Source organism: Grus americana, chromosome 12 (assembly GCF_028858705.1).
Source record: "Grus americana isolate bGruAme1 chromosome 12, bGruAme1.mat, whole genome shotgun sequence".
In the NCBI taxonomy this organism is placed as follows: Eukaryota; Metazoa; Chordata; class Aves; order Gruiformes; family Gruidae; genus Grus; species Grus americana.
Window position 1 is genome coordinate 23,904,233 of NC_072863.1, and position 24,018 is coordinate 23,928,250.

The 24,018-nt window shown below is 60.5% G+C and overlaps 1 protein-coding gene across 4 annotated transcripts; it reads right to left on the reverse strand.

The window, feature by feature from the left end:
* Positions 1–257: 257 nt before the first annotated feature.
* LOC129212010 (uncharacterized) lies at positions 258–24,018 on the reverse strand. Of its 4 annotated transcripts, XR_008579043.1 has the most exons (4): positions 8,201–8,293; positions 645–1,694; positions 491–560; positions 258–417 (listed from the first exon to the last, which is right to left on the reverse strand). XR_008579043.1 is itself a non-coding variant. In XM_054839974.1 (3 exons), the coding sequence occupies exons 2-3, from the start codon at positions 1,324–1,326 to the stop codon at positions 550–552; spliced, it is 693 nt and encodes a 230-aa protein (XP_054695949.1). In that variant the 5' UTR covers positions 1,327–1,689; positions 23,972–24,018; the 3' UTR covers positions 258–549. The 4 variants fall into 4 exon arrangements, 3 of the variants coding, with proteins under 3 accessions (XP_054695949.1, XP_054695950.1, XP_054695948.1); XM_054839974.1 differs by lacking the exon at positions 8,201–8,293 and adding an exon at positions 23,972–24,018 and having other exon boundaries at positions 258–560; positions 645–1,689; XM_054839975.1 differs by having other exon boundaries at positions 258–560; positions 1,003–1,694.

Sequence of the window (24,018 nt, forward strand, 5' to 3'; positions counted from 1 at the left end):
AGGCAGCAAGGGCAGTCCCGCAGCCTGGCCTGCGCTAGCAAGGGTGCAGGTGGCACTGCAGGGAAGGGTTCCTCTGTGCCACTGGGCCCAGGGGAGGTCGTGCCCAGGCACGCCAGAGGCATGGGCAGAGGCTGAGGGCTCTCGGCCTGGAGAAGAGAGAGCACAGGGGCTCTCCAGCTCTACCTACCAGCAAGGGCCTTGCTGGCACTCATCTTTCTCCTGAGACGGACCAGGCACAGATGAGCATTGGGGGAAAATTGTGAGCTTTTATTTGCCTTAGAAAGCACCCACAGCTGAGTGGAGGCTGGCAGCGTGATATCCTCAGGGCAGCTGAATGCCTGGGGCACTGTCCACTGTCCCCCTGCCATCTTCGGGGACCTGCTGGGAGGTGGCTGCTGCTGCTCTTGTCCTGCGATCCTGAAGAGGGAGTGCCATCGCTGTCAAGCTGCATCTTGCTGCCAGGCTGACGGCACTCGACTTGGGGACATACCTGGGTCATCCTCGGGCATGTCCCTGCAGGCAGAGGAGGGCTGTACATCGCCTCTGTGCTCAGAGGCCACCTGCATGGGGACAGTAAGTACAGGCAGGGGATGTCACGGAGAGCACCGGACATCTCCCTGCTGCACACACCATGGGCGCTGTACCAGCCTCCGGTGCCTTGGGATGCACAGAGCAGCGGCGGGGGGGGGGGGGGGTCCAGCCCGGAGCCGCGCTGCGGAGCTCGGGGCTGCCGTCGCGGCTCGGCGGGGCTTTCGGGTGAGTCGGGATTGGTCGGAATGCGCGCATGCGCGCTGACGTTTCAAACCGCGACCAAAAGTCGATATTGCGGCTCAAGAGCCGCGCATGCGTAGTGACGCGCGGCACCCGGCGCGTTGCTGCCGCCTGGTGAGCAAATTTCGGTACTGCAGCACGAGCGCCGCGCAGGGGCGCTGGCTCCTCCCGCCCGGCGACCGAACGGCGGGACCGCGGGTAGGCGCCGCCGCGCTCCACGTTGCCACCCACCGGTAACGGCATTGCGATGTTGCAACGCTTGCGGGCTGCTGCCGCCGCGCTCGTTGCTGCTTCCCGGTAAGGAAACGCCTCTGCCTCACGGCGGGCGCTCGAACTGCAGCGCCGGTGCCGCCCCGGGCGCGTGCGGCCGGCCGGGAGCTCGCTGCTGCTGCCGCTGTCTCGTCGTAGCCGAAGCGCCGTGCTGCAGCGCCGGTACCGCACGGGTGCGCACAGCGCCGCCTCCGCTGCTGCCGCCTCGTGGCCGAAGGGCGGTACTGCAGCCCGGCGGTCGCGCGGCGGCTGCGAACCCTCCGGCACGCCGTCCGTCCGGCGCATGCGCGGTGCGCGGCGGCAGCATGGCGGCACGCTGGGCGCCGGTGCCGGCGGCGGGTGAGGGCCGGGCTCAGCGGTGAGGTGAGCGAGCCCCGGCGGCGGGTGCAGGCTGTGTCGTGCCCGCTGGCAGCCCGGGAATGGCGGGACGGGAAGGTTCCATCCGCCCGCTGCCGCAGGCTGCCGCTCCGCTGGAGGTGAGAGCCGGCTCAGGGCAGCCCCAGAGAGCGTCCCGGGAGCTGACGGGCGACGAGAAGGCGGACACGGCCTGCCAGGCGCAGGTGCTGGGCGCCTCCCCGAATCGCCGGAGCTTCCCCTGAGCCTCCCCCGGCCCCGCTCAGCTTGTGCAGCAGCCCCCGATTTCAGCAGCTCTCCTGAAGCCTGTCCGGCAGCCCCAGGCCGCCCCCGAGCCCTGGCGTGAAGGCGGCAAGCTGGCCCTCGCCTGTGCCGCTTTCTTCCTGAACGGGGGTGCTGGCGGCGGCGGCGGCAGCGGCAGCAGCGCGGGGAAAGAGCGGCGTCTCCGGAAGCCCCTGCAGAAGGAGGAGGGTCTCCGGCCAGGGCCGACCTCCGGTAGTAACGGCCACTGCTTTTTCTTTCCCTCTCCCAGGCCGCGCTGAGGACGTGGTTGCCCGTCCCTCCCTTGGGGATGCCGTCGACTGCACCCGCCTCGCCTGTGCCTGGCCTGGCTCGCCTCGTGGCGTGGGGGCGAAAAGGGACAGGCGGCGGAGCGCTTACCGGCCGTGGACAGCAGCTGCCCTAAGGGAAGCTGGAATGGCCAGAGAAAGGTGAAGAAGAAGAAGAAGAAGAAGAGATGGAAGGCTCTCCGGCCGGCAGCTGCCTCCCGCTGCAGGCAAGAGAGCGCCTGCCTCGCCGGGTGAGGAAAGATCCCTCGTTGCGCTCCGCGGCAGGTCAGGCTGCCGACGGGCACCGCAGGGTCGCCACGCGTAATCCAAAGCACGGTGCGGCCGCGTACCGAGGGAGGCAGGGAGGGAGGCAGGGAGGCAGGCTACTCATCTAGGCAGGCTCGTCTCCTCGGAGCTGTAAGACACCCGTGTATTCTCTTAGGCGGAGGACAGCCGAGCGACCGGAGTGACAGCAAAGGAAAGGCGGAGAGCGGGAGAAAGAAGCGTCTGCGCTGGCAAGCTCTCCCGGCAGCGCCGAGAGCCAGAGCTGCGGTGAGTCCTGGGCCCGCGGGGCCCCATCGCCTCTCCTCTGCGTCGCGGGCCCTCCTCTGCCCCCCTCGCTTTCCCACCCCGCTGTGGGGTTTTTTGGTTTGCTTTCTGCTCCCCGCTATGTTCTTTTTCCATCTCGCTCTGACGGGCTGCCTGTCCCCACCTTTTTTAGGTCCTCGCTCTCTCTGCCCCGTAGCCCGTGGCTATTGTTTCCTTCTCTCTCTCCCTGTCTCTCTGTCTGGCCCCCAGCCACTGTTTCTGCATTCCTCCCCCTCGGTCCTGTAGCCTGTCGGTATTTCTGCCGTCTCTGGCTCTCTCTGTGCGGCTCCTCGTTCCTGTTGTTCGAGGTCTTCCTTCTCGGCTCCGTAGCGAGTCGTCGTGAGTCTCTCTCTTTCTCCGTCCCTCTTGAGCCTCTTCCCTGCCCCTCGTTTTGAAGGCCCGCCTCTCTGTCCCGGCACCCGTCGCTATGGTTCCTTTTTTCGGTCTGGCTCCGTCTCGCTCCCCGTCCCTGTTTTTCTAAAGTCTCCCCTCTCTGCCTCCTAGCCCGTCGGTACCTTTTTCTTTCCCCGTCGCGGTTCATCTGGCTCCCTGTCCCTCTTTCTTTCTTCCTTCCTTCCTCCCTGTCTGCCCCGCAGCCCGTCCCTTCGTTCCTTTCTCCTTCCCTCTCCCGGTCCCCGGCATTAAACTCTGCTTCTCTGCCCGGTAGCTCGCCACCGTCTTACCTTTCCCCGTCTCTCTCTCTGTCCAGCTCCCTCTCTCGAATCTTCAATTCCTCCCTGTCGCTGCAGAAGCCTGTCGGGACTTTTTCCCCTGCCCGGCTTGCCTCTCCCTGTCTCGCGATTCCTCCCTCTCTGCCCTCTTAGCCGCGACCGTTTTTATATTCTCCGTCTCTCCCTCGGTCCGCCTCGAGATCCCGATTGTTTTTTAAAGCGACCGAATCGTCGAGGTTGGCAGAGACCTTTACGATTATCGGGTGGAACCGCGAACCTGGCGCTGGCAAGTCCCCCTCTGCCCCGCAGCCCGTCCCTTCCCTTCCGACGGCCTCTTTCTCCACCTCCCTCTGTCCGGCTCCCGGCCCCTCTTTTCCACTTCCGCCCTCTGTACCCTGTGGCTTTCCCCCTCTTCTTTCTCTCTCTGTCTCTGTTTGAGGAGGAGCAGCTGCCGCCCCAGCGTTCGCACCCCGTTCACGGTGTCGCGCGCACGCTTCTTCTCGGGCGCGCTTCCTCCTCCTCCTCCTCCTTCGGGCTCGACCCGAGGCTTCCGGCAGCAGTCTCCGGGTGTCGGATTTTGTAAAATAATTAACGTAACTGAAAGGTGCAGCAGCGGGATCGGCCCGGGCGGGGCGCCTCCAAAGAGAGGGACCCCGAACAAAGAAATCCCGGGGCCGTTCCACGCTTGGGTCCCGGACACCCGCCCCTCGCGCGCTGTCCGCGCGTCCCTTAGTCCCGCGGTGACTTTTGGTCTGGGGTCTTCTACCGTCGTCTCGGATTCTTCTTCTGTATAGCTGTGGGCGGTGCGTTATTCCACAGGTGCCGCTGCGCCGATGCTCCGTACGTTCGCAGTAACGGGTAGAGCGGAAGGCTCCGTGGCCAGGGAAGAGCGGCACGGACACGTTCCTGCTCGCTCCGTTGCACCGGAATTTCGACGGCTGGGTTCGGCCGCTAAATTGATGGCGCTACCGGAAGAAATTTCAGAGAAGTGAGTACTGTGCTTGTCTTTAATCTTTTAAAGTAATTTTTCTACGGGCGCCCGGTCCGTGGCTTAGATATTTGGTTTGCGGCGAAACAGACCCGGAACGTGGCTCCAAGTAGCGTTCCGATTCGCTGAAATTCCCCGTAGTCAGAGAGCAAGAATGGTGAATGTTGCTTGGCGGTTTGAAATCTCAGGCTTTCTCTGAAAGCTGACCTGCCAGAATGAGCCGAAAGCAGGCCGAACGCCAATAGGGATGCCGCAGAAAAGGTCCTCTTCTTGACAGGAGAAGAGCTTGGCGAAACGTCAGCGCCGTTTCCCGTAGGGCCTCCGACGTACCGGTTCGGCAAGCGTGGGCTTTGTGCGATTGCCTCGGGGACGATGGCGAACAAACGTTGTACGGCAGAGAGCATCTTAGCTTACTTTCCATCTCCTGCTCGGTTACTTGCAGAATATTTAATTTGGCGTCGCACAGACCCAGAGGGACGGGTCCCCAACTCATGCTGGTAGGGCAACCCCAGTACCAGCCGGTAAAATCGGAAAAGAGTGCGACGTTTTGAAACGTTTGCCTTGCGAGGAGAAGGGCCGTCTCTCGTTAGGCAACTGAATTCTGCGACCGATTTCCACGCCTCACGCGCGTGCGTGCGCGCACACGCGCCCCCCCCCCCCCCCAACAGGCAGGCTTTGAAGGAGGCAGTCCCTAAGGCAACGCGATCTAAAACGTGGAAGTTTTTTTTTCTATTTTTAATAGTTTCTTACGGATAGGAGGCTCGTGTGAGCGTTTAGCCTGTCCTGTCCTTAATTCTGAACCCACTGGCTGGTGCAGAAGGACGGTCGTGTGACAAAACCAGCATGAAATTTGTCCCTGTGCCGGCTGCGTCCCGTGGTAAAGGAGTACATCTGTTATTCCTGCGTGAAAGATGTTTGATGAGCGTACCGCATCGTCAGAGCTGCTCTTGGTCTGCCTGCAAGCCGTGGGTTATGATTTAGAAATACGTTCGCCTACCGTTCCTTAACTGTGTGGTTTTGGTTTTTATTTTTTCAAAGAAAGGGTGGCTTTTTCGTCGATCTCTTTGTGAGAGTATCAAATCAGGCGGCGGTAAATACGTAGAAGCAACTAGGCGTACTACGGCGTGTACCGGACAGCGTTGGCGTGCCGCTCTGCTAGCAGCGGAGAGCCAGATGAGGATGCCCGTGGTAAGTACTCGTTCTGCCTCCGGCTGAACGGAAAGATTCTCATGTTGAGGGTTCCTGGGCTTGTCTGTGTGATTAGCGTTACTTTTTTTTTTTTTTTTTTTTTTAATATGAAACAGGGTCAGATGATTGTTGATGAGTGGGACTTTGCGTACTCCTTTAGGTAGTTTTTCGTACTGAACCTTAGATCGGTTACAAAACTTAATCTTTGTGCAGTTTACACGTTTTGTAGCAACTACAAAGACATTTATCCTGTAGGTAAGCTGAAAATAAAAATGCGGTTTCTCACCTGATTTTTCTTTCGGAGGAACGCTCGCCCCCAGCGGCTGGTTTTTTTTGCTAGTGTTGTCGGGGGGAAGGAACGGCGGTGCTTGCCTGGTTTCTTCCCCTAGCCAGGGACCTGAAACTTTGTTTTCCTCAGCTGTTTCACTAGAAATTTACAAGTGTCGGTGGTCAACAGTGGCAGAGAATTGGGTGGCGTTTTCAGTTTCAAAGGGAAGGAACGTGTTGATGTTAATTCTGTTACCAAAAGCGAAGTACCAGCTGCTTCCTCTTTCTAGATCTTCTCTCCTTTCGCCGTCCTCCCCGAGGGGTAACGTGGCCACGCCGTATACCTTTTCTGCTCTGGTACCGTTCGTTTGATACGCAGGAGCGCTGTGAAATAAACAGAAGGGCTACGGACAGACATCTGCCATCGTTGCGGCTGCCTTAAATCGTGTATTTGTCCCTTTAGCCCGTCATTTCCTTTCCGCTCAGTTGAGTTACGTGCAGCGTCAGGTTCCGGTCGAGAGCGGCGCCGCCGAACAACGCTCTCGGAGCGTGCGCGGAGGAGGGCGACCGAGATGGCGAGAGGTCTCCGAGGCGAGACTTAGGGGGAGCGGCTGAGGTCGCTTGGTTTGTTCAGCTTGGAGAAGGGAAGGCCGAGGGGTGACCTCATCGCAGTCTTACACCTTCCTCGAGGGGGACGGCGGAGGGGGAGGCGCTGACCTCCGCTCTCTCCGGTGACCGGCACTAGGACCCGAGGAAACGGGACGAAGCTGCGTCAGGGCAAGTTCAGACCGGACGTTGGGAAAAGGCTTTTCACTGAGAGGGCGGTCGGTCAGTCACGGAACAGGCTCCCCAGGGAAGCGGTCGCAGCCACCGAGCCTGTCAGGAGTTCAAGGAGCGTCTGAACGATGCTCTTAGTCGCACGGTTTAGTTTTAGGTAGTCCCGCGTGGAGCGGGGGCTTGGTCTCGGCGATCCGTATGGGTCCCTTCCAACTTGAGATACTCTATGATTCTGTGAAATCTTCTGGGTTAGAAACGACCTTATTGTAATAGAGAATTCGCTGAACGTGGCTTTGTGCAAGGACTGTCGTCTTAGAATATCTTTTTTTTTTTTTCTTCCCCCCCCCCCCCCCAGATATGAGAAAAGCTCTGTCCAGAGATATGGAGACGAAATCAGTTGTACCTCACCCTGTGACACCGGAAGACATTGAGTAACTGTAAGCTGTGATGCTCAGTGAAATTACTAAGAGCGTTAAGTTTCCCGTGCCTTTGCTTTCACTCTCCCATTCTCTTGTCTTGCGGCACGTCGCATTTGTTGAGGCCGTGGAAGCGACACCGGGAGCGATGGGTTGTCAGAACCAGGTCCTCCTGCCCGTCGCTGGTTTTGCTTACCTTCGCCGTCTCTGTGTACCAGCCTGCGTCTCTCTCTCTCTGTTCCTCAATCCCTGTCCTCTCTTCTCTGTTCTGCTTTGTTTCGCTGCGTATGTCCCGTTCCCTGTCCCACCTTTAGCCTTCCTTCCTTCTTCCTCGCCTTTTTCTTTGTCCTTTTGTCCTGCTCCCCGACCCTGTTTCTCGCTCCATCTGACCGTCCTTTTCCTGGCACCTTGGTGTCTCTGCTCCTTGCCCCCGTCTTTCTCTCCCCTCTGCCCAGTCCTCGTCTCCCTCTTTTGTCTCTCTGTCCCTCTGTCCTCCTTCTGCCTCTGCCCCTCTGTCCTGCTCCCTGCCCCTCTTGTTCTCACTCTGCCCCAGCGTCCCGCTCCCCGGTCCTCTTTCCCTCTGTTGCTCTCTCCTTTTATCTCTCCTTCTCCCTGCTCCCCAGCTCGGTTCTCTCACGCTCCCGCTTCCTTTTTTTATTCTCTGTTGCTCTGTCCTGCTCCCCGTGCCGCTGTCCCTCGCCGTACCTCTCGGTCCGGCTCCCTGCCCTTATTCTCTTTTCCTCCCTCGCCGTGGCGCTGCCCGCCCAGGGTCGTTTCTGCCTCTCTGTCCCGCTCCCCGTCCTGGTTTGTCGGTCGCCGTCCCGCTGCCTCTCTTCCTGCCGCTTCTTCCTCCCTCTCTGTCAGGCTCCCTGTCCCCGTCCTTCACTCGCCGTCCCTTTCCTTGCCTCGTGCTTTCTCGCTCGCCGCCGCCGCCCCCCCCATCCAGCTGGCTGCCCCTTTTCTCCTCTCTTCTAGCGTCCTGCAGCTGGCTCCTCGGTTTTGGCGGCAGCCTGCACATAGCAGCCCAGCTCTCCAGCAGCCTGACGGACCGACCGTGTGTCTGTTCCACGCCGGACTGGCGAGCGTGGCTCTGGGTAGGACGGCCGAGGTGCCCCAGGGCCGGGCCCCGAGCCCCGGTGCGGAGTCTCTCCCGGGACCGGCTCTGTGTGTGACTGAATAAACGCTTGCGGTCTCTTTTGCCGTGCCGGCTGCGTTGGCGCTTCCTTTGCGGGGGGGTGGGGCGAGGGGCCGTGATGGAGGGCAGGGGAGGAGGTGTGTGTGGGGGTATTAACGTATTCAACAAGGTCACATTGCTCGCATCCTCGGGATCCAAAAGTGATGCTTCTTGGCTCCGCCCCTTACGCAAACTCCGCCCCTTACGCAAACTCCGCCCCTTACGCAAACTCCGCCCCTTACGCAAACTCCGCCCCTTACGCAAACTCCGCCCCTTACGCAAACTCCGCCCCTTACGCAAACTCCGCCCCTTACGCAAACTCCGCCCCTTACGCAAACTCCGCCCCTTACGCAAACTCCGCCCGTCACGCAAACTCCGCCCGTCACGCAAACTCCGCCCGTCACGCAAACTCCGCCCGTCACGCAAACTCCGCCCGTCACGCAAACCCCCGCCCATCACGCAAACCCCCGCCCATCACGCAAACCCCGCCCCTCACGCAAACCCCGCCCATCACGCAAACCCCGCCCCTCACGCAAACCCCGCCCCTCACGCAAACTCCGCCCCTCACGCAAACTCCGCCCCTCACGCAAACTCCGCCCCCGACGCACGCCAAGCCCCGCCCCTCACGCATCGCACAGCGCATGCTCGCTCGGTGCTGCCGCCTAGTGACCAAATTTCGGTACTGCAGCGGCAGCGCCGCGCATGCGCAGTGCAGCGCCACGCCCCCTCCCCGGAACCGGCTGCCGGCAGCCGGTGTGCAGGGGCTGCTGTGAGCCGAGGGAGGAGCGGAGGCGTCGCCGGGCTGCGGCTGCACGGAGGGAGAAGGTGAGCGGGGCAGCGGGACGGACCGGCGGGTCCCGGGGAAAGCCCCGAGGAGGGCGGCGGCAGCGGTGCCGCCTCCGAGGAGAGGCGGGGGGGCGGGGGGGCGGCGGGGTCCGTGTCACAGAGGGGAGGGGGGCTGCCCGGAGCCGTGCGGCGGGTGGGGGGGGTGCGCGCCGTGTCGGAACCGGGCGGGGAGACCGTCCGGAGCCGCGCGGCGGGGGCTGCCCGGAGCCGGCGGGCGTCCGCGCCTTTCGGAGGTGGCTGAGGGGAGGCGGGGGCGGGGGCGGGGGGGGGGGCGCCAGCCCGGAGCCGCGCTGCGGAGCTCGGGGCTGCCGTCGCGGCTCGGCGGGGCTTTCGGGTGAGTCGGCTTTGGGGTGAGGGCACGGGACGGTGTCCCCGCAGGGTCAGGAAGCGTGGAAGGCTGCCTCCCGCGGCACGCCGGGAGTTGCAGTCTTGGGGCACGCGGCTGCTGGTCGGCCATATTGGCTCCCCGGAGCACGCCGGGAAGTGTAGTCTTACGGCACTCTAATGGCTGCCACGCGGCGCTTGCCAGTGCGTGCCGGGAGGCGTGGTTTTCGCGGACGGGGCTGCCGGACAGCCCGACTTGCTCTCGCAGGAGCGCGAGGTTGGGGTTTTTTTGCCGGTTTCGAGTGGTTTTCTGCAGGCTTCCAGCCGCTCCCGAGCAGCGGTGCGGCCGTGCTACGAGAGCGCGCGCGGCGAGGCGTTGCCCGGTGTCCCGAGACGAGCGCTACCGGTCGGACTCTCCGGAAGCCTGTCCGGCAGCCCCAGGCCGCCCCCGAGCCCTGGCGTGAAGGCGGCAAGCTGGCCCTCGCCTGTGCCGCTTTCTTCCTGAACGGGGGTGCTGGCGGCGGCGGCGGCAGCGGCAGCAGCGCGGGGAAAGAGCGGCGTCTCCGGAAGCCCCTGCAGAAGGAGGAGGGTCTCCGGCCAGGGCCGACCTCCGGTAGTAACGGCCACTGCTTTTTCTTTCCCTCTCCCAGGCCGCGCTGAGGACGTGGTTGCCCGTCCCTCCCTTGGGGATGCCGTCGACTGCACCCGCCTCGCCTGTGCCTGGCCTGGCTCGCCTCGTGGCGTGGGGGCGAAAAGGGACAGGCGGCGGAGCGCTTACCGGCCGTGGACAGCAGCTGCCCTAAGGGAAGCTGGAATGGCCAGAGAAAGGTGAAGAAGAAGAAGAAGAGATGGAAGGCTCTCCGGCCGGCAGCTGCCTCCCGCTGCAGGCAAGAGAGCGCCTGCCTCGCCGGGTGAGGAAAGATCCCTCGTTGCGCTCCGCGGCAGGTCAGGCTGCCGACGGGCACCGCAGGGTCGCCACGCGTAATCCAAAGCACGGTGTGGCCGCGTACCGAGGGAGGCAGGGAGGCAGGCTACTCATCTAGGCAGGCTCGTCTCCTCGGAGCTGTAAGACACCCGTGTATTCTCTTAGGCGGAGGACAGCCGAGCGACCGGAGTGACAGCAAAGGAAAGGCGGAGAGCGGGAGAAAGAAGCGTCTGCGCTGGCAAGCTCTCCCGGCAGCGCCGAGAGCCAGAGCTGCGGTGAGTCCTGGGCCCGCGGGGCCCCATCGCCTCTCCTCTGCGTCGCGGGCCCTCCTCTGCCCCCCTCGCTTTCCCACCCCGCTGTGGGGTTTTTTGGTTTGCTTTCTGCTCCCCGCTATGTTCTTTTTCCATCTCGCTCTGACGGGCTGCCTGTCCCTACCTTTTTTAGGTCCTCGCTCTCTCTGCCCCGTAGCCCGTGGCTATTGTTTCCTTCTCTCTCTCCCTGTCTCTCTGTCCGGCCCCCAGCCACTGTTTCTGCATTCCTCCCCCTCGGTCCTGTAGCCCGTCGGTATTTCTGCCATCTCTGGCTCTCTCTGTGCGGCTCCTCGTTCCTGTTGTTCGAGGTCTTCCTTCTCGGCTCCGTAGCGAGTCGTCGTGAGTCTCTCTCTTTCTCCGTCCCTCTTGAGCCTCTTCCCTGCCCCTCGTTTTGAAGGCCCGCCTCTCTGTCCCGGCACCCGTCGCTATGGTTCCTTTTTTCGGTCTGGCTCCGTCTCGCTCCCCGTCCCTGTTTTTCTAAAGTCTCCCCTCTCTGCCTCCTAGCCCGTCGGTACCTTTTTCTTTCCCCGTCGCGGTTCGTCTGGCTCCCTGTCCCTCTTTCTTTCTTCCTTCCTTCCTCCCTGTCTGCCCCGCAGCCCGTCCCTTCGTTCCTTTCTCCTTCCCTCTCTGTCCCTCTCCCGGTCCCCGGCATTAAACTCTGCTTCTCTGCCCGGTAGCTCGCCACCGTCTTACCTTTCCCCGTCTCTCTCTCTGTCCAGCTCCCTCTCTCGAATCTTCAATTCCTCCCTGTCGCTGCAGAAGCCTGTCGGGACTTTTTCCCCTGCCCGGCTTGCCTCTCCCTGTCTCGCGATTCCTCCCTCTCTGCCCTCTTAGCCGCGACCGTTTTTATATTCTCCGTCTCTCCCTCGGTCCGCCTCGAGATCCCGATTGTTTTTTAAAGCGACCGAATCGTCGAGGTTGGCAGAGACCTTTACGATTATCGGGTGGAACCGCGAACCTGGCGCTGGCAAGTCCCCCTCTGCCCCGCAGCCCGTCCCTTCCCTTCCGACGGCCTCTTTCTCCACCTCCCTCTGTCCGGCTCCCGGCCCCTCTTTTCCACTTCCGCCCTCTGTACCCTGTGGCTTTCCCCCTCTTCTTTCTCTCTCTGTCTCTGTTTGAGGAGGAGCAGCTGCCGCCCCAGCGTTCGCACCCCGTTCACGGTGTCGCGCGCACGCTTCTTCTCGGGCGCGCTTCCTCCTCCTCCTCCTCCTTCGGGCTCGACCCGAGGCTTCCGGCAGCAGTCTCCGGGTGTCGGATTTTGTAAAATAATTAACGTAACTGAAAGGTGCAGCAGCGGGATCGGCCCGGGCGGGGCGCCTCCAAAGAGAGGGACCCCGAACAAAGAAATCCCGGGGCCGTTCCACGCTTGGGTCCCGGACACCCGCCCCTCGCGCGCTGTCCGCGCGTCCCTTAGTCCCGCGGTGACTTTTGGTCTGGGGTCTTCTACCGTCGTCTCGGATTCTTCTTCTGTATAGCTGTGGGCGGTGCGTTATTCCACAGGTGCCGCTGCGCCGATGCTCCGTACGTTCGCAGTAACGGGTAGAGCGGAAGGCTCCGTGGCCAGGGAAGAGCGGCACGGACACGTTCCTGCTCGCTCCGTTGCACCGGAATTTCGACGGCTGGGTTCGGCCGCTAAATTGATGGCGCTACCGGAAGAAATTTCAGAGAAGTGAGTACTGTGCTTGTCTTTAATCTTTTAAAGTAATTTTTCTACGGGCGCCCGGTCCGTGGCTTAGATATTTGGTTTGCGGCGAAACAGACCCGGAACGTGGCTCCAAGTAGCGTTCCGATTCGCTGAAATTCCCCGTAGTCAGAGAGCAAGAATGGTGAATGTTGCTTGGCGGTTTGAAATCTCAGGCTTTCTCTGAAAGCTGACCTGCCAGAATGAGCCGAAAGCAGGCCGAACGCCAATAGGGATGCCGCAGAAAAGGTCCTCTTCTTGACAGGAGAAGAGCTTGGCGAAACGTCAGCGCCGTTTCCCGTAGGGCCTCCGACGTACCGGTTCGGCAAGCGTGGGCTTTGTGCGATTGCCTCGGGGACGATGGCGAACAAACGTTGTACGGCAGAGAGCATCTTAGCTTACTTTCCATCTCCTGCTCGGTTACTTGCAGAATATTTAATTTGGCGTCGCACAGACCCAGAGGGACGGGTCCCCAACTCATGCTGGTAGGGCAACCCCAGTACCAGCCGGTAAAATCGGAAAAGAGTGCGACGTTTTGAAACGTTTGCCTTGCGAGGAGAAGGGCCGTCTCTCGTTAGGCAACTGAATTCTGCGACCGATTTCCACGCCTCACGCGCGTGCGTGCGCGCACACGCGCCCCCCCCCCCCCCCAACAGGCAGGCTTTGAAGGAGGCAGTCCCTAAGGCAACGCGATCTAAAACGTGGAAGTTTTTTTTTCTATTTTTAATAGTTTCTTACGGATAGGAGGCTCGTGTGAGCGTTTAGCCTGTCCTGTCCTTAATTCTGAACCCACTGGCTGGTGCAGAAGGACGGTCGTGTGACAAAACCAGCATGAAATTTGTCCCTGTGCCGGCTGCGTCCCGTGGTAAAGGAGTACATCTGTTATTCCTGCGTGAAAGATGTTTGATGAGCGTACCGCATCGTCAGAGCTGCTCTTGGTCTGCCTGCAAGCCGTGGGTTATGATTTAGAAATACGTTCGCCTACCGTTCCTTAACTGTGTGGTTTTGGTTTTTATTTTTTCAAAGAAAGGGTGGCTTTTTCGTCGATCTCTTTGTGAGAGTATCAAATCAGGCGGCGGTAAATACGTAGAAGCAACTAGGCGTACTACGGCGTGTACCGGACAGCGTTGGCGTGCCGCTCTGCTAGCAGCGGAGAGCCAGATGAGGATGCCCGTGGTAAGTACTCGTTCTGCCTCCGGCTGAACGGAAAGATTCTCATGTTGAGGGTTCCTGGGCTTGTCTGTGTGATTAGCGTTACTTTTTTTTTTTTTTTTTTTTTTAATATGAAACAGGGTCAGATGATTGTTGATGAGTGGGACTTTGCGTACTCCTTTAGGTAGTTTTTCGTACTGAACCTTAGATCGGTTACAAAACTTAATCTTTGTGCAGTTTACACGTTTTGTAGCAACTACAAAGACATTTATCCTGTAGGTAAGCTGAAAATAAAAATGCGGTTTCTCACCTGATTTTTCTTTCGGAGGAACGCTCGCCCCCAGCGGCTGGTTTTTTTTGCTAGTGTTGTCGGGGGGAAGGAACGGCGGTGCTTGCCTGGTTTCTTCCCCTAGCCAGGGACCTGAAACTTTGTTTTCCTCAGCTGTTTCACTAGAAATTTACAAGTGTCGGTGGTCAACAGTGGCAGAGAATTGGGTGGCGTTTTCAGTTTCAAAGGGAAGGAACGTGTTGATGTTAATTCTGTTACCAAAAGCGAAGTACCAGCTGCTTCCTCTTTCTAGATCTTCTCTCCTTTCGCCGTCCTCCCCGAGGGGTAACGTGGCCACGCCGTATACCTTTTCTGCTCTGGTACCGTTCGTTTGATACGCAGGAGCGCTGTGAAATAAACAGAAGGGCTACGGACAGACATCTGCCATCGTTGCGGCTGCCTTAAATCGTGTATTTGTCCCTTTAGCCCGTCATTTCCTTTCCGCTCAGTTGAGTTACGTGCAGCGTCAGGTTCCGGTCGAGAGCGGCGCCGCCGAACAACGCTCTCGGAGCGTGCGCGGAGGAGGGCGACCGAGATGGCGAGAGGTCTCCGAGGCGAGACTTAGGGGGAGCGGCTGAGGTCGCTTGGTTTGTTCAGCTTGGAGAAGGGAAGGCCGAGGGGTGACCTCATCGCAGTCTTACACCTTCCTCGAGGGGGACGGCGGAGGGGGAGGCGCTGACCTCCGCTCTCTCCGGTGACCGGCACTAGGACCCGAGGAAACGGGACGAAGCTGCGTCAGGGCAAGTTCAGACCGGACGTTGGGAAAAGGCTTTTCACTGAGAGGGCGGTCGGTCAGTCACGGAACAGGCTCCCCAGGGAAGCGGTCGCAGCCACCGAGCCTGTCAGGAGTTCAAGGAGCGTCTGAACGATGCTCTTAGTCGCACGGTTTAGTTTTAGGTAGTCCCGCGTGGAGCGGGGGCTTGGTCTCGGCGATCCGTATGGGTCCCTTCCAACTTGAGATACTCTATGATTCTGTGAAATCTTCTGGGTTAGAAACGACCTTATTGTAATAGAGAATTCGCTGAACGTGGCTTTGTGCAAGGACTGTCGTCTTAGAATATCTTTTTTTTTTTTCTTCCCCCCCCCCCCCAGATATGAGAAAAGCTCTGTCCAGAGATATGGAGACGAAATCAGTTGTACCTCACCCTGTGACACCGGAAGACATTGAGTAACTGTAAGCTGTGATGCTCAGTGAAATTACTAAGAGCGTTAAGTTTCCCGTGCCGTTGCTTTCACTCTCCCATTCTCTTGTCTTGCGGCACGTCGCATTTGTTGAGGCCGTGGAAGCGACACCGGGAGCGATGGGTTGTCAGAACCAGGTCCTCCTGCCCGTCGCTGGTTTTGCTTACCTTCGCCGTCTCTGTGTACCAGCCTGCGTCTCTCTCTCTCTGTTCCTCAATCCCTGTCCTCTCTTCTCTGTTCTGCTTTGTTTCGCTGCGTATGTCCCGTTCCCTGTCCCACCTTTAGCCTTCCTTCCTTCTTCCTCGCCTTTTTCTTTGTCCTTTTGTCCTGCTCCCCGACCCTGTTTCTCGCTCCATCTGACCGTCCTTTTCCTGGCACCTTGGTGTCTCTGCTCCTTGCCCCCGTCTTTCTCTCCCCTCTGCCCAGTCCTCGTCTCCCTCTTTTGTCTCTCTGTCCCTCTGTCCTCCTTCTGCCTCTGCCCCTCTGTCCTGCTCCCTGCCCCTCTTGTTCTCACTCTGCCCCAGCGTCCCGCTCCCCGGTCCTCTTTCCCTCTGTTGCTCTCTCCTTTTATCTCTCCTTCTCCCTGCTCCCCAGCTCGGTTCTCTCACGCTCCCGCTTCCTTTTTTTATTCTCTGTTGCTCTGTCCTGCTCCCCGTGCCGCTGTCCCTCGCCGTACCTCTCGGTCCGGCTCCCTGCCCTTATTCTCTTTCCTCCCTCGCCGTGGCGCTGCCCGCCCAGGGTCGTTTCTGCCTCTCTGTCCCGCTCCCCGTCCTGGTTTGTCGGTCGCCGTCCCGCTGCCTCTCTTCCTGCCGCTTCTTCCTCCCTCTCTGTCAGGCTCCCTGTCCCCGTCCTTCACTCGCCGTCCCTTTCCTTGCCTCGTGCTTTCTCGCTCGCCGCCGCCGCCCCCCCCATCCAGCTGGCTGCCCCTTTCTCCTCTCTTCTAGCGTCCTGCAGCTGGCTCCTCGGTTTTGGCGGCAGCCTGCACATAGCAGCCCAGCTCTCCAGCAGCCTGACGGACCGACCGTGTGTCTGTTCCACGCCGGACTGGCGAGCGTGGCTCTGGGTAGGACGGCCGAGGTGCCCCAGGGCCGGGCCCCCGAGCCCCGGTGCGGAGTCTCTCCCGGGACCGGCTCTGTGTGTGACTGAATAAACGCTTGCGGTCTCTTTTGCCGTGCCGGCTGCGTTGGCGCTTCCTTTGCGGGGGGGTGGGGCGAGGGGCCGTGATGGAGGGCAGGGGAGGAGGTGTGTGTGGGGGGTATTAACGTATTCAACAAGGTCACATTGCTCGCATCCTCGGGATCCAAAAGTGATGCTTCTTGGCTCCGCCCCTTACGCAAACTCCGCCCCTTACGCAAACTCCGCCCCTCACACAAACTCCGCCCCTTACGCAAACTCCGCCCGTCACGCAAACTCCGCCCCTTACGCAAACTCCGCCCCCACGCAAACTCCGCCCCTCACGCAAACTCCGCACGCAAACTCCGCCCCCACGCAAAAAACCCCGCCCCTCACGCAAACCCCCGCCCCTCACGCAACCCCCCGCCCCTCACGCAAACCCCCCCCCTCACGCAAACCCCGCCCCTCACGCAAACCCCGCCCCTCACGCAAACCCCGCCCCTCACGCAAACCCCGCCCATCACGCAAACTCCGCCCCTCACGCAAACTCCGCCCCCGACGCACGCCAAGCCCCGCCCCTCACGCATCGCACAGCGCATGCTCGCTCGGTGCTGCCGCCTAGTGACCAAATTTCGGTACTGCAGCGGCAGCGCCGCGCATGCGCAGTGCAGCGCCACGCCCCCTCCCCGGAACCGGCTGCCGGCAGCCGGTGTGCAGGGGCTGCTGTGAGCCGAGGGAGGAGCGGAGGCGTCGCCGGGCTGCGGCTGCACGGAGGGAGAAGGTGAGCGGGGCAGCGGGACGGACCGGCGGGTCCCGGGGAAAGCCCCGAGGAGGGCGGCGGCAGCGGTGCCGCCTCCGAGGAGAGGCGGGGGGGCGGGGGGGCGGCGGGGTCCGTGTCACAGAGGGGAGGGGGGCTGCCCGGAGCCGTGCGGCGGGTGGGGGGGGTGCGCGCCGTGTCGGAACCGGGCGGGGAGACCGTCCGGAGCCGCGCGGCGGGGGCTGCCCGGAGCCGGCGGGCGTCCGCGCCTTTCGGAGGTGGCTGAGGGGAGGCGGGGGCGGGGGCGGGGGGGGGGGCGCCAGCCCGGAGCCGCGCTGCGGAGCTCGGGGCTGCCGTCGCGGCTCGGCGGGGCTTTCGGGTGAGTCGGCTTTGGGTGAGGGCACGGGACGGTGTCCCCCGCAGGGTCAGGAAGCGTGGAAGGCTGCCTCCCGCGGCACGCCGGAGTTGCAGTCTTGGGGCACGCGGCTGCTGGTCGGCCATATTGGCTCCCCGGAGCACGCCGGGAAGTGTAGTCTTACGGCACTCTAATGGCTGCCACGCGGCGCTTGCCAGTGCGTGCCGGGAGGCGTGGTTTTCGCGGACGTGGCTGCCGGACAGCCCGACTTGCTCTCGCAGGAGCGCGAGGTTGGGGTTTTTTTGCCGGTTTCGAGTGGTTTTCTGCAGGCTTCCAGCCGCTCCCGAGCAGCGGTGCGGCCGTGCTACGAGAGCGCGCGCGCGCGAGGCGTTGCCCGGTGTCCCGAGACGAGCGCTACCGGTCGGACTCTCCGGAAGCCTGTCCGGCAGCCCCAGGCCGCCCCCGAGCCCTGGCGTGAAGGCGGCAAGCTGGCCCTCGCCTGTGCCGCTTTCTTCCTGAACGGGGGTGCTGGCGGCGGCGGCGGCAGCGGCAGCAGCGCGGGGAAAGAGCGGCGTCTCCGGAAGCCCCTGCAGAAGGAGGAGGGTCTCCGGCCAGGGCCGACCTCCGGTAGTAACGGCCACTGCTTTTCTTTCCCTCTCCCAGGCCGCGCTGAGGACGTGGTTGCCCGTCCCTCCCTTGGGGATGCCGTCGACTGCACCCGCCTCGCCTGTGCCTGGCCTGGCTCGCCTCGTGGCGTGGGGGCGAAAAGGGACAGGCGGCGGAGCGCTTACCGGCCGTGGACAGCAGCTGCCCTAAGGGAAGCTGGAATGGCCAGAGAAAGGTGAAGAAGAAGAAGAAGAGATGGAAGGCTCTCCGGCCGGCAGCTGCCTCCCGCTGCAGGCAAGAGAGCGCCTGCCTCGCCGGGTGAGGAAAGATCCCTCGTTGCGCTCCGCGGCAGGTCAGGCTGCCGACGGGCACCGCAGGGTCGCCACGCGTAATCCAAAGCACGGTGCGGCCGCGTACCGAGGGAGGCAGGGAGGCAGGCTACTCATCTAGGCAGGCTCGTCTCCTCGGAGCTGTAAGACACCCGTGTATTCTCTTAGGCGGAGGACAGCCGAGCGACCGGAGTGACAGCAAAGGAAAGGCGGAGAGCGGGAGAAAGAAGCGTCTGCGCTGGCAAGCTCTCCCGGCAGCGCCGAGAGCCAGAGCTGCGGTGAGTCCTGGGCCCGCGGGGCCCCATCGCCTCTCCTCTGCGTCGCGGGCCCTCCTCTGCCCCCCTCGCTTTCCCACCCCGCTGTGGGGTTTTTTGGTTTGCTTTCTGCTCCCCGCTATGTTCTTTTTCCATCTCGCTCTGACGGGCTGCCTGTCCCCACCTTTTTTAGGTCCTCGCTCTCTCTGCCCCGTAGCCCGTGGCTATTGTTTCCTTCTCTCTCTCCCTGTCTCTCTGTCCGGCCCCCAGCCACTGTTTCTGCATTCCTCCCCCTCGGTCCTGTAGCCCGTCGGTATTTCTGCCATCTCTGGCTCTCTCTGTGCGGCTCCTCGTTCCTGTTGTTCGAGGTCTTCCTTCTCGGCTCCGTAGCGAGTCGTCGTGAGTCTCTCTCTTTCTCCGTCCCTCTTGAGCCTCTTCCCTGCCCCTCGTTTTGAAGGCCCGCCTCTCTGTCCCGGCACCCGTCGCTATGGTTCCTTTTTTCGGTCTGGCTCCGTCTCGCTCCCCGTCCCTGTTTTTCTAAAGTCTCCCCTCTCTGCCTCCTAGCCCGTCGGTACCTTTTTCTTTCCCCGTCGCGGTTCGTCTGGCTCCCTGTCCCTCTTTCTTTCTTCCTTCCTTCCTCCCTGTCTGCCCCGCAGCCCGTCCCTTCGTTCCTTTCTCCTTCCCTCTCTGTCCCTCTCCCGGTCCCCGGCATTAAACTCTGCTTCTCTGCCCGGTAGCTCGCCACCGTCTTACCTTTCCCCGTCTCTCTCTCTGTCCAGCTCCCTCTCTCGAATCTTCAATTCCTCCCTGTCGCTGCAGAAGCCTGTCGGGACTTTTTCCCCTGCCCGGCTTGCCTCTCCCTGTCTCGCGATTCCTCCCTCTCTGCCCTCTTAGCCGCGACCGTTTTTATATTCTCCGTCTCTCCCTCGGTCCGCCTCGAGATCCCGATTGTTTTTTAAAGCGACCGAATCGTCGAGGTTGGCAGAGACCTTTACGATTATCGGGTGGAACCGCGAACCTGGCGCTGGCAAGTCCCCCTCTGCCCCGCAGCCCGTCCCTTCCCTTCCGACGGCCTCTTTCTCCACCTCCCTCTGTCCGGCTCCCGGCCCCTCTTTTCCACTTCCGCCCTCTGTACCCTGTGGCTTTCCCCCTCTTCTTTCTCTCTCTGTCTCTGTTTGAGGAGGAGCAGCTGCCGCCCCAGCGTTCGCACCCCGTTCACGGTGTCGCGCGCACGCTTCTTCTCGGGCGCGCTTCCTCCTCCTCCTCCTCCTTCGGGCTCGACCCGAGGCTTCCGGCAGCAGTCTCCGGGTGTCGGATTTTGTAAAATAATTAACGTAACTGAAAGGTGCAGCAGCGGGATCGGCCCGGGCGGGCGCCTCCAAAGAGAGGGACCCCGAACAAAGAAATCCCGGGCCGTTCCACGCTTGGGTCCCGGACACCCGCCCCTCGCGCGCTGTCCGCGCGTCCCTTAGTCCCGCGGTGACTTTTGGTCTGGGGTCTTCTACCGTCGTCTCGGATTCTTCTTCTGTATAGCTGTGGGCGGTGCGTTATTCCACAGGTGCTGCTGCGCCGATGCTCCGTACGTTCGCAGTAACGGGTAGAGCGGAAGGCTCCGTGGCCAGGGAAGAGCGGCACGGACACGTTCCTGCTCGCTCCGTTGCACCGGAATTTCGACGGCTGGGTTCGGCCGCTAAATTGATGGCGCTACCGGAAGAAATTTCAGAAAAGTGAGTACTGTGCTTGTCTTTAATCTTTTAAAGTAATTTTTCTACGGGCGCCCGGTCCGTGGCTTAGATATTTGGTTTGCGGCGAAACAGACCCGGAACGTGGCTCCAAGTAGCGTTCCGATTCGCTGAAATTCCCCGTAGTCAGAGAGCAAGAATGGTGAATGTTGCTTGGCGGTTTGAAATCTCAGGCTTTCTCTGAAAGCTGACCTGCCAGAATGAGCCGAAAGCAGGCCGAACGCCAATAGGGATGCCGCAGAAAAGGTCCTCTTCTTGACAGGAGAAGAGCTTGGCGAAACGTCAGCGCCGTTTCCCGTAGGGCCTCCGACGTACCGGTTCGGCAAGCGTGGGCTTTGTGCGATTCCCTCGGGGACGATGGCGAACAAACGTTGTACGGCAGAGAGCATCTTAGCTTACTTTCCATCTCCTGCTCGGTTACTTGCAGAATATTTAATTTGGCGTCGCACGGACCCAGAGGGACGGGTCCCCAACTCATGCTGGTAGGGCAACCCCAGTACCAGCCGGTAAAATCGGAAAAGAGTGCGACGTTTTGAAACGTTTGCCTTGCGAGGAGAAGGGCCGTCTCTCGTTAGGCAACTGAATTCTGCGACCGATTTCCACGCCTCACGCGCGTGCGTGCGCGCACACGCGCCCCCCCCCCCCCCCCCCCCCCAACAGGCAGGCTTTGAAGGAGGCAGTCCCTAAGGCAACGCGATCTAAAACGTGGAAGTTTTTTTTTCTATTTTTAATAGTTTCTTACGGATAGGAGGCTCGTGTGAGCGTTTAGCCTGTCCTGTCCTTAATTCTGAACCCACTGGCTGGTGCAGAAGGACGGTCGTGTGACAAAACCAGCATGAAATTTGTCCCTGTGCCGGCTGCGTCCCGTGGTAAAGGAGTACATCTGTTATTCCTGCGTGAAAGATGTTTGATGAGCGTACCGCATCGTCAGAGCTGCTCTTGGTCTGCCTGCAAGCCGTGGGTTATGATTTAGAAATACGTTCGCCTACCGTTCCTTAACTGTGTGGTTTTGGTTTTTATTTTTTCAAAGAAAGGGTGGCTTTTTCGTCGATCTCTTTGTGAGAGTATCAAATCAGGCGGCGGTAAATACGTAGAAGCAACTAGGCGTACTACGGCGTGTACCGGACAGCGTTGGCGTGCCGCTCTGCTAGCAGCGGAGAGCCAGATGAGGATGCCCGTGGTAAGTACTCGTTCTGCCTCCGGCTGAACGGAAAGATTCTCATGTTGAGGGTTCCTGGGCTTGTCTGTGTGATTAGCATTACTTTTTTTTTTTTTTTTTTTTTTTTTAATATGAAACAGGGTCAGATAATTGTTGATGAGTGGGACTTTGCGTACTCCTTTAGGTAGTTTTTCGTACTGAACCTTAGATCGGTTACAAAACTTAATCTTTGTGCAGTTTACACGTTTTGTAGCAACTACAAAGACATTTATCCTGTAGGTAAGCTGAAAATAAAAATGCGGTTTCTCACCTGATTTTTCTTTCGGAGGAACGCTCGCCCCCAGCGGCTGGTTTTTTTTGCTAGTGTTGTCGGGGGGAAGGAACGGCGGCGCTTGCCTGGTTTCTTCCCCTAGCCAGGGACCTGAAACTTTGTTTTCCTCAGCTGTTTCACTAGAAATTTACAAGTGTCGGTGGTCAACAGTGGCAGAGAATTGGGTGGCGTTTTCAATTTCAAAGGGAAGGAACGTGTTGATGTTAATTCTGTTACCAAAAGCGAAGTACCAGCTGCTTCCTCTTTCTAGATCTTCTCTCCTTTCGCCGTCCTCCCCGAGGGGTAACGTGGCCACGCCGTATACCTTTTCTGCTCTGGTACCGTTCGTTTGATACGCAGGAGCGCTGTGAAATAAATAGAAGGGCTACGGACAGACATCTGCCATCGTTGCGGCTGCCTTAAATCGTGTATTTGTCCCTTTAGCCCGTCATTTCCTTTCCGCTCAGTTGAGTTACGTGCAGCGTTAGGTTCCAGTCGAGAGCGGTGCCGCCGAACAACGCTCTGGGAGCGTGCGCGGAGGAGGGCGACCGAGATGGCGAGAGGTCTCCGAGGCGAGACTTAGGGGGAGCGGCTGAGGTCACTTGGTTTGTTCAGCTTGGAGAAGGGAAGGCCGAGGGGTGACCTCATCGCAGTCTACACCTTCCTCGAGGGGGACGGCGGAGGGGGAGGCGCTGACCTCCGCTCTCTCCGGTGACCGGCACTAGGACCCGAGGAAACGGGACGAAGCTGCGTCAGGGCAAGTTCAGACCGGACGTTGGGAAAAGGCTTTTCACTGAGAGGGCGGTCGGTCAGTCACGGAACAGGCTCCCCAGGGAAGCGGTCGCAGCCACCGAGCCTGTCAGGAGTTCAAGGAGCGTCTGAACGATGCTCTTAGTCGCACGGTTTAGTTTTAGGTAGTCCCGCGTGGAGCGGGGGCTTGGTCTCGGTGATCCGTATGGGTCCCTTCCAACTTGAGATACTCTATGATTCTGTGAAATCTTCTGGGTTAGAAACGACCTTATTGTAATAGAGAATTCGCTGAACGTGGCTTTGTGCAAGGACTGTCGTCTTAGAATATCTTTTTTTTTTTCTTCCCCCCCCCCCCCCAGATATGAGAAAAGCTCTGTCCAGAGATATGGAGACGAAATCAGTTGTACCTCACCCTGTGACACCGGAAGACATTGAGTAACTGTAAGCTGTGATGCTCAGTGAAATTACTAAGAGCGTTAAGTTTCCCGTGCCTTTGCTTTCACTCTCCCATTCTCTTGTCTTGCGGCACGTCGCATTTTTGAGGCCGTGGAAGCGACACCGGGAGCGATGGGTTGTCAGAACCAGGTCCTCCTGCCCGTCGCTGGTTTTGCTTACCTTCGCCGTCTCTGTGTACCAGCCTGCGTCTCTCTCTCTCTGTTCCTCAATCCCTGTCCTCTCTTCTCTGTTCTGCTTTGTTTCGCTGCGTATGTCCCGTTCCCTGTCCCACCTTTATCCTTCCTTCCTTCTTCCTCGCCTTTTTCTTTGTCCTTTTGTCCTGCTCCCCGACCCTGTTTCTCGCTCCATCTGACCGTCCTTTTCCTGGCACCTTGGTGTCTCTGCTCCTTGCCCCCGTCTTTCTCTCCCCTCTGCCCAGTCCTCGTCTCCCTCTTTTGTCTCTCTGTCCCTCTGTCCTCCTTCTGCCTCTGCCCCTCTGTCCTGCTCCCTGCCCCTCTTGTTCTCACTCTGCCCCAGCGTCCCGCTCCCCGGTCCTCTTTCCCTCTGTTGCTCTCTCCTTTTATCTCTCCTTCTCCCTGCTCCCCAGCCCGGTTCTCTCACGCTCCCGCTTCCTTTTTTTATTCTCTGTTGCTCTGTCCTGCTCCCCGTGCCGCTGTCCCTCGCCGTACCTCTCGGTCCGGCTCCCTGCCCTTATTCTCTTTTCCTCCCTCGCCGTGGCGCTGCCCGCCCAGGGTCGTTTCTGCCTCTCTGTCCCGCTCCCCGTCCTGGTTTGTCGGTCGCCGTCCCGCTGCCTCTCTTCCTGCCGCTTCTTCCTCCCTCTCTGTCAGGCTCCCTGTCCCCGTCCTTCACTCGCCGTCCCTTTCCTTGCCTCGTGCTTTCTCGCTCGCCGCCGCCGCCGCCCCCCCCATCCAGCTGGCTGCCCCTTTTCTCCTCTCTTCTAGCGTCCTGCAGCTGGCTCCTCGGTTTTGGCGGCAGCCTGCACATAGCAGCCCAGCTCTCCAGCAGCCTGACGGACCGACCGTGTGTCTGTTCCACGCCGGACTGGCGAGCGTGGCTCTGGGTAGGACAGCCGAGGTGCCCCAGGGCCGGGCCCCGAGCCCCGGTGCGGAGTCTCTCCCGGGACCGGCTCTGTGTGTGACTGAATAAACGCTTGCGGTCTCTTTTGCCGTGCCGGCTGCGTTGGCGCTTCCTTTGCGGGGGGGGGCGAGGGGCCGTGATGGAGGGCAGGGGAGGAGGTGTGTGTGGGGGTATTAACGTATTCAACAAGGTCACATTGCTCGCATCCTCGGGATCCAAAAGTGATGCTTCTTGGCTCCGCCCCTTACGCAAACTCCGCCCCTAACCAAACTCCGCCCCTCACACAAACTCCGCCCCTTCACAATGCCAAAGCCCCGCCCCTTACGCAAACTCCGCCCCTTACGCAAAC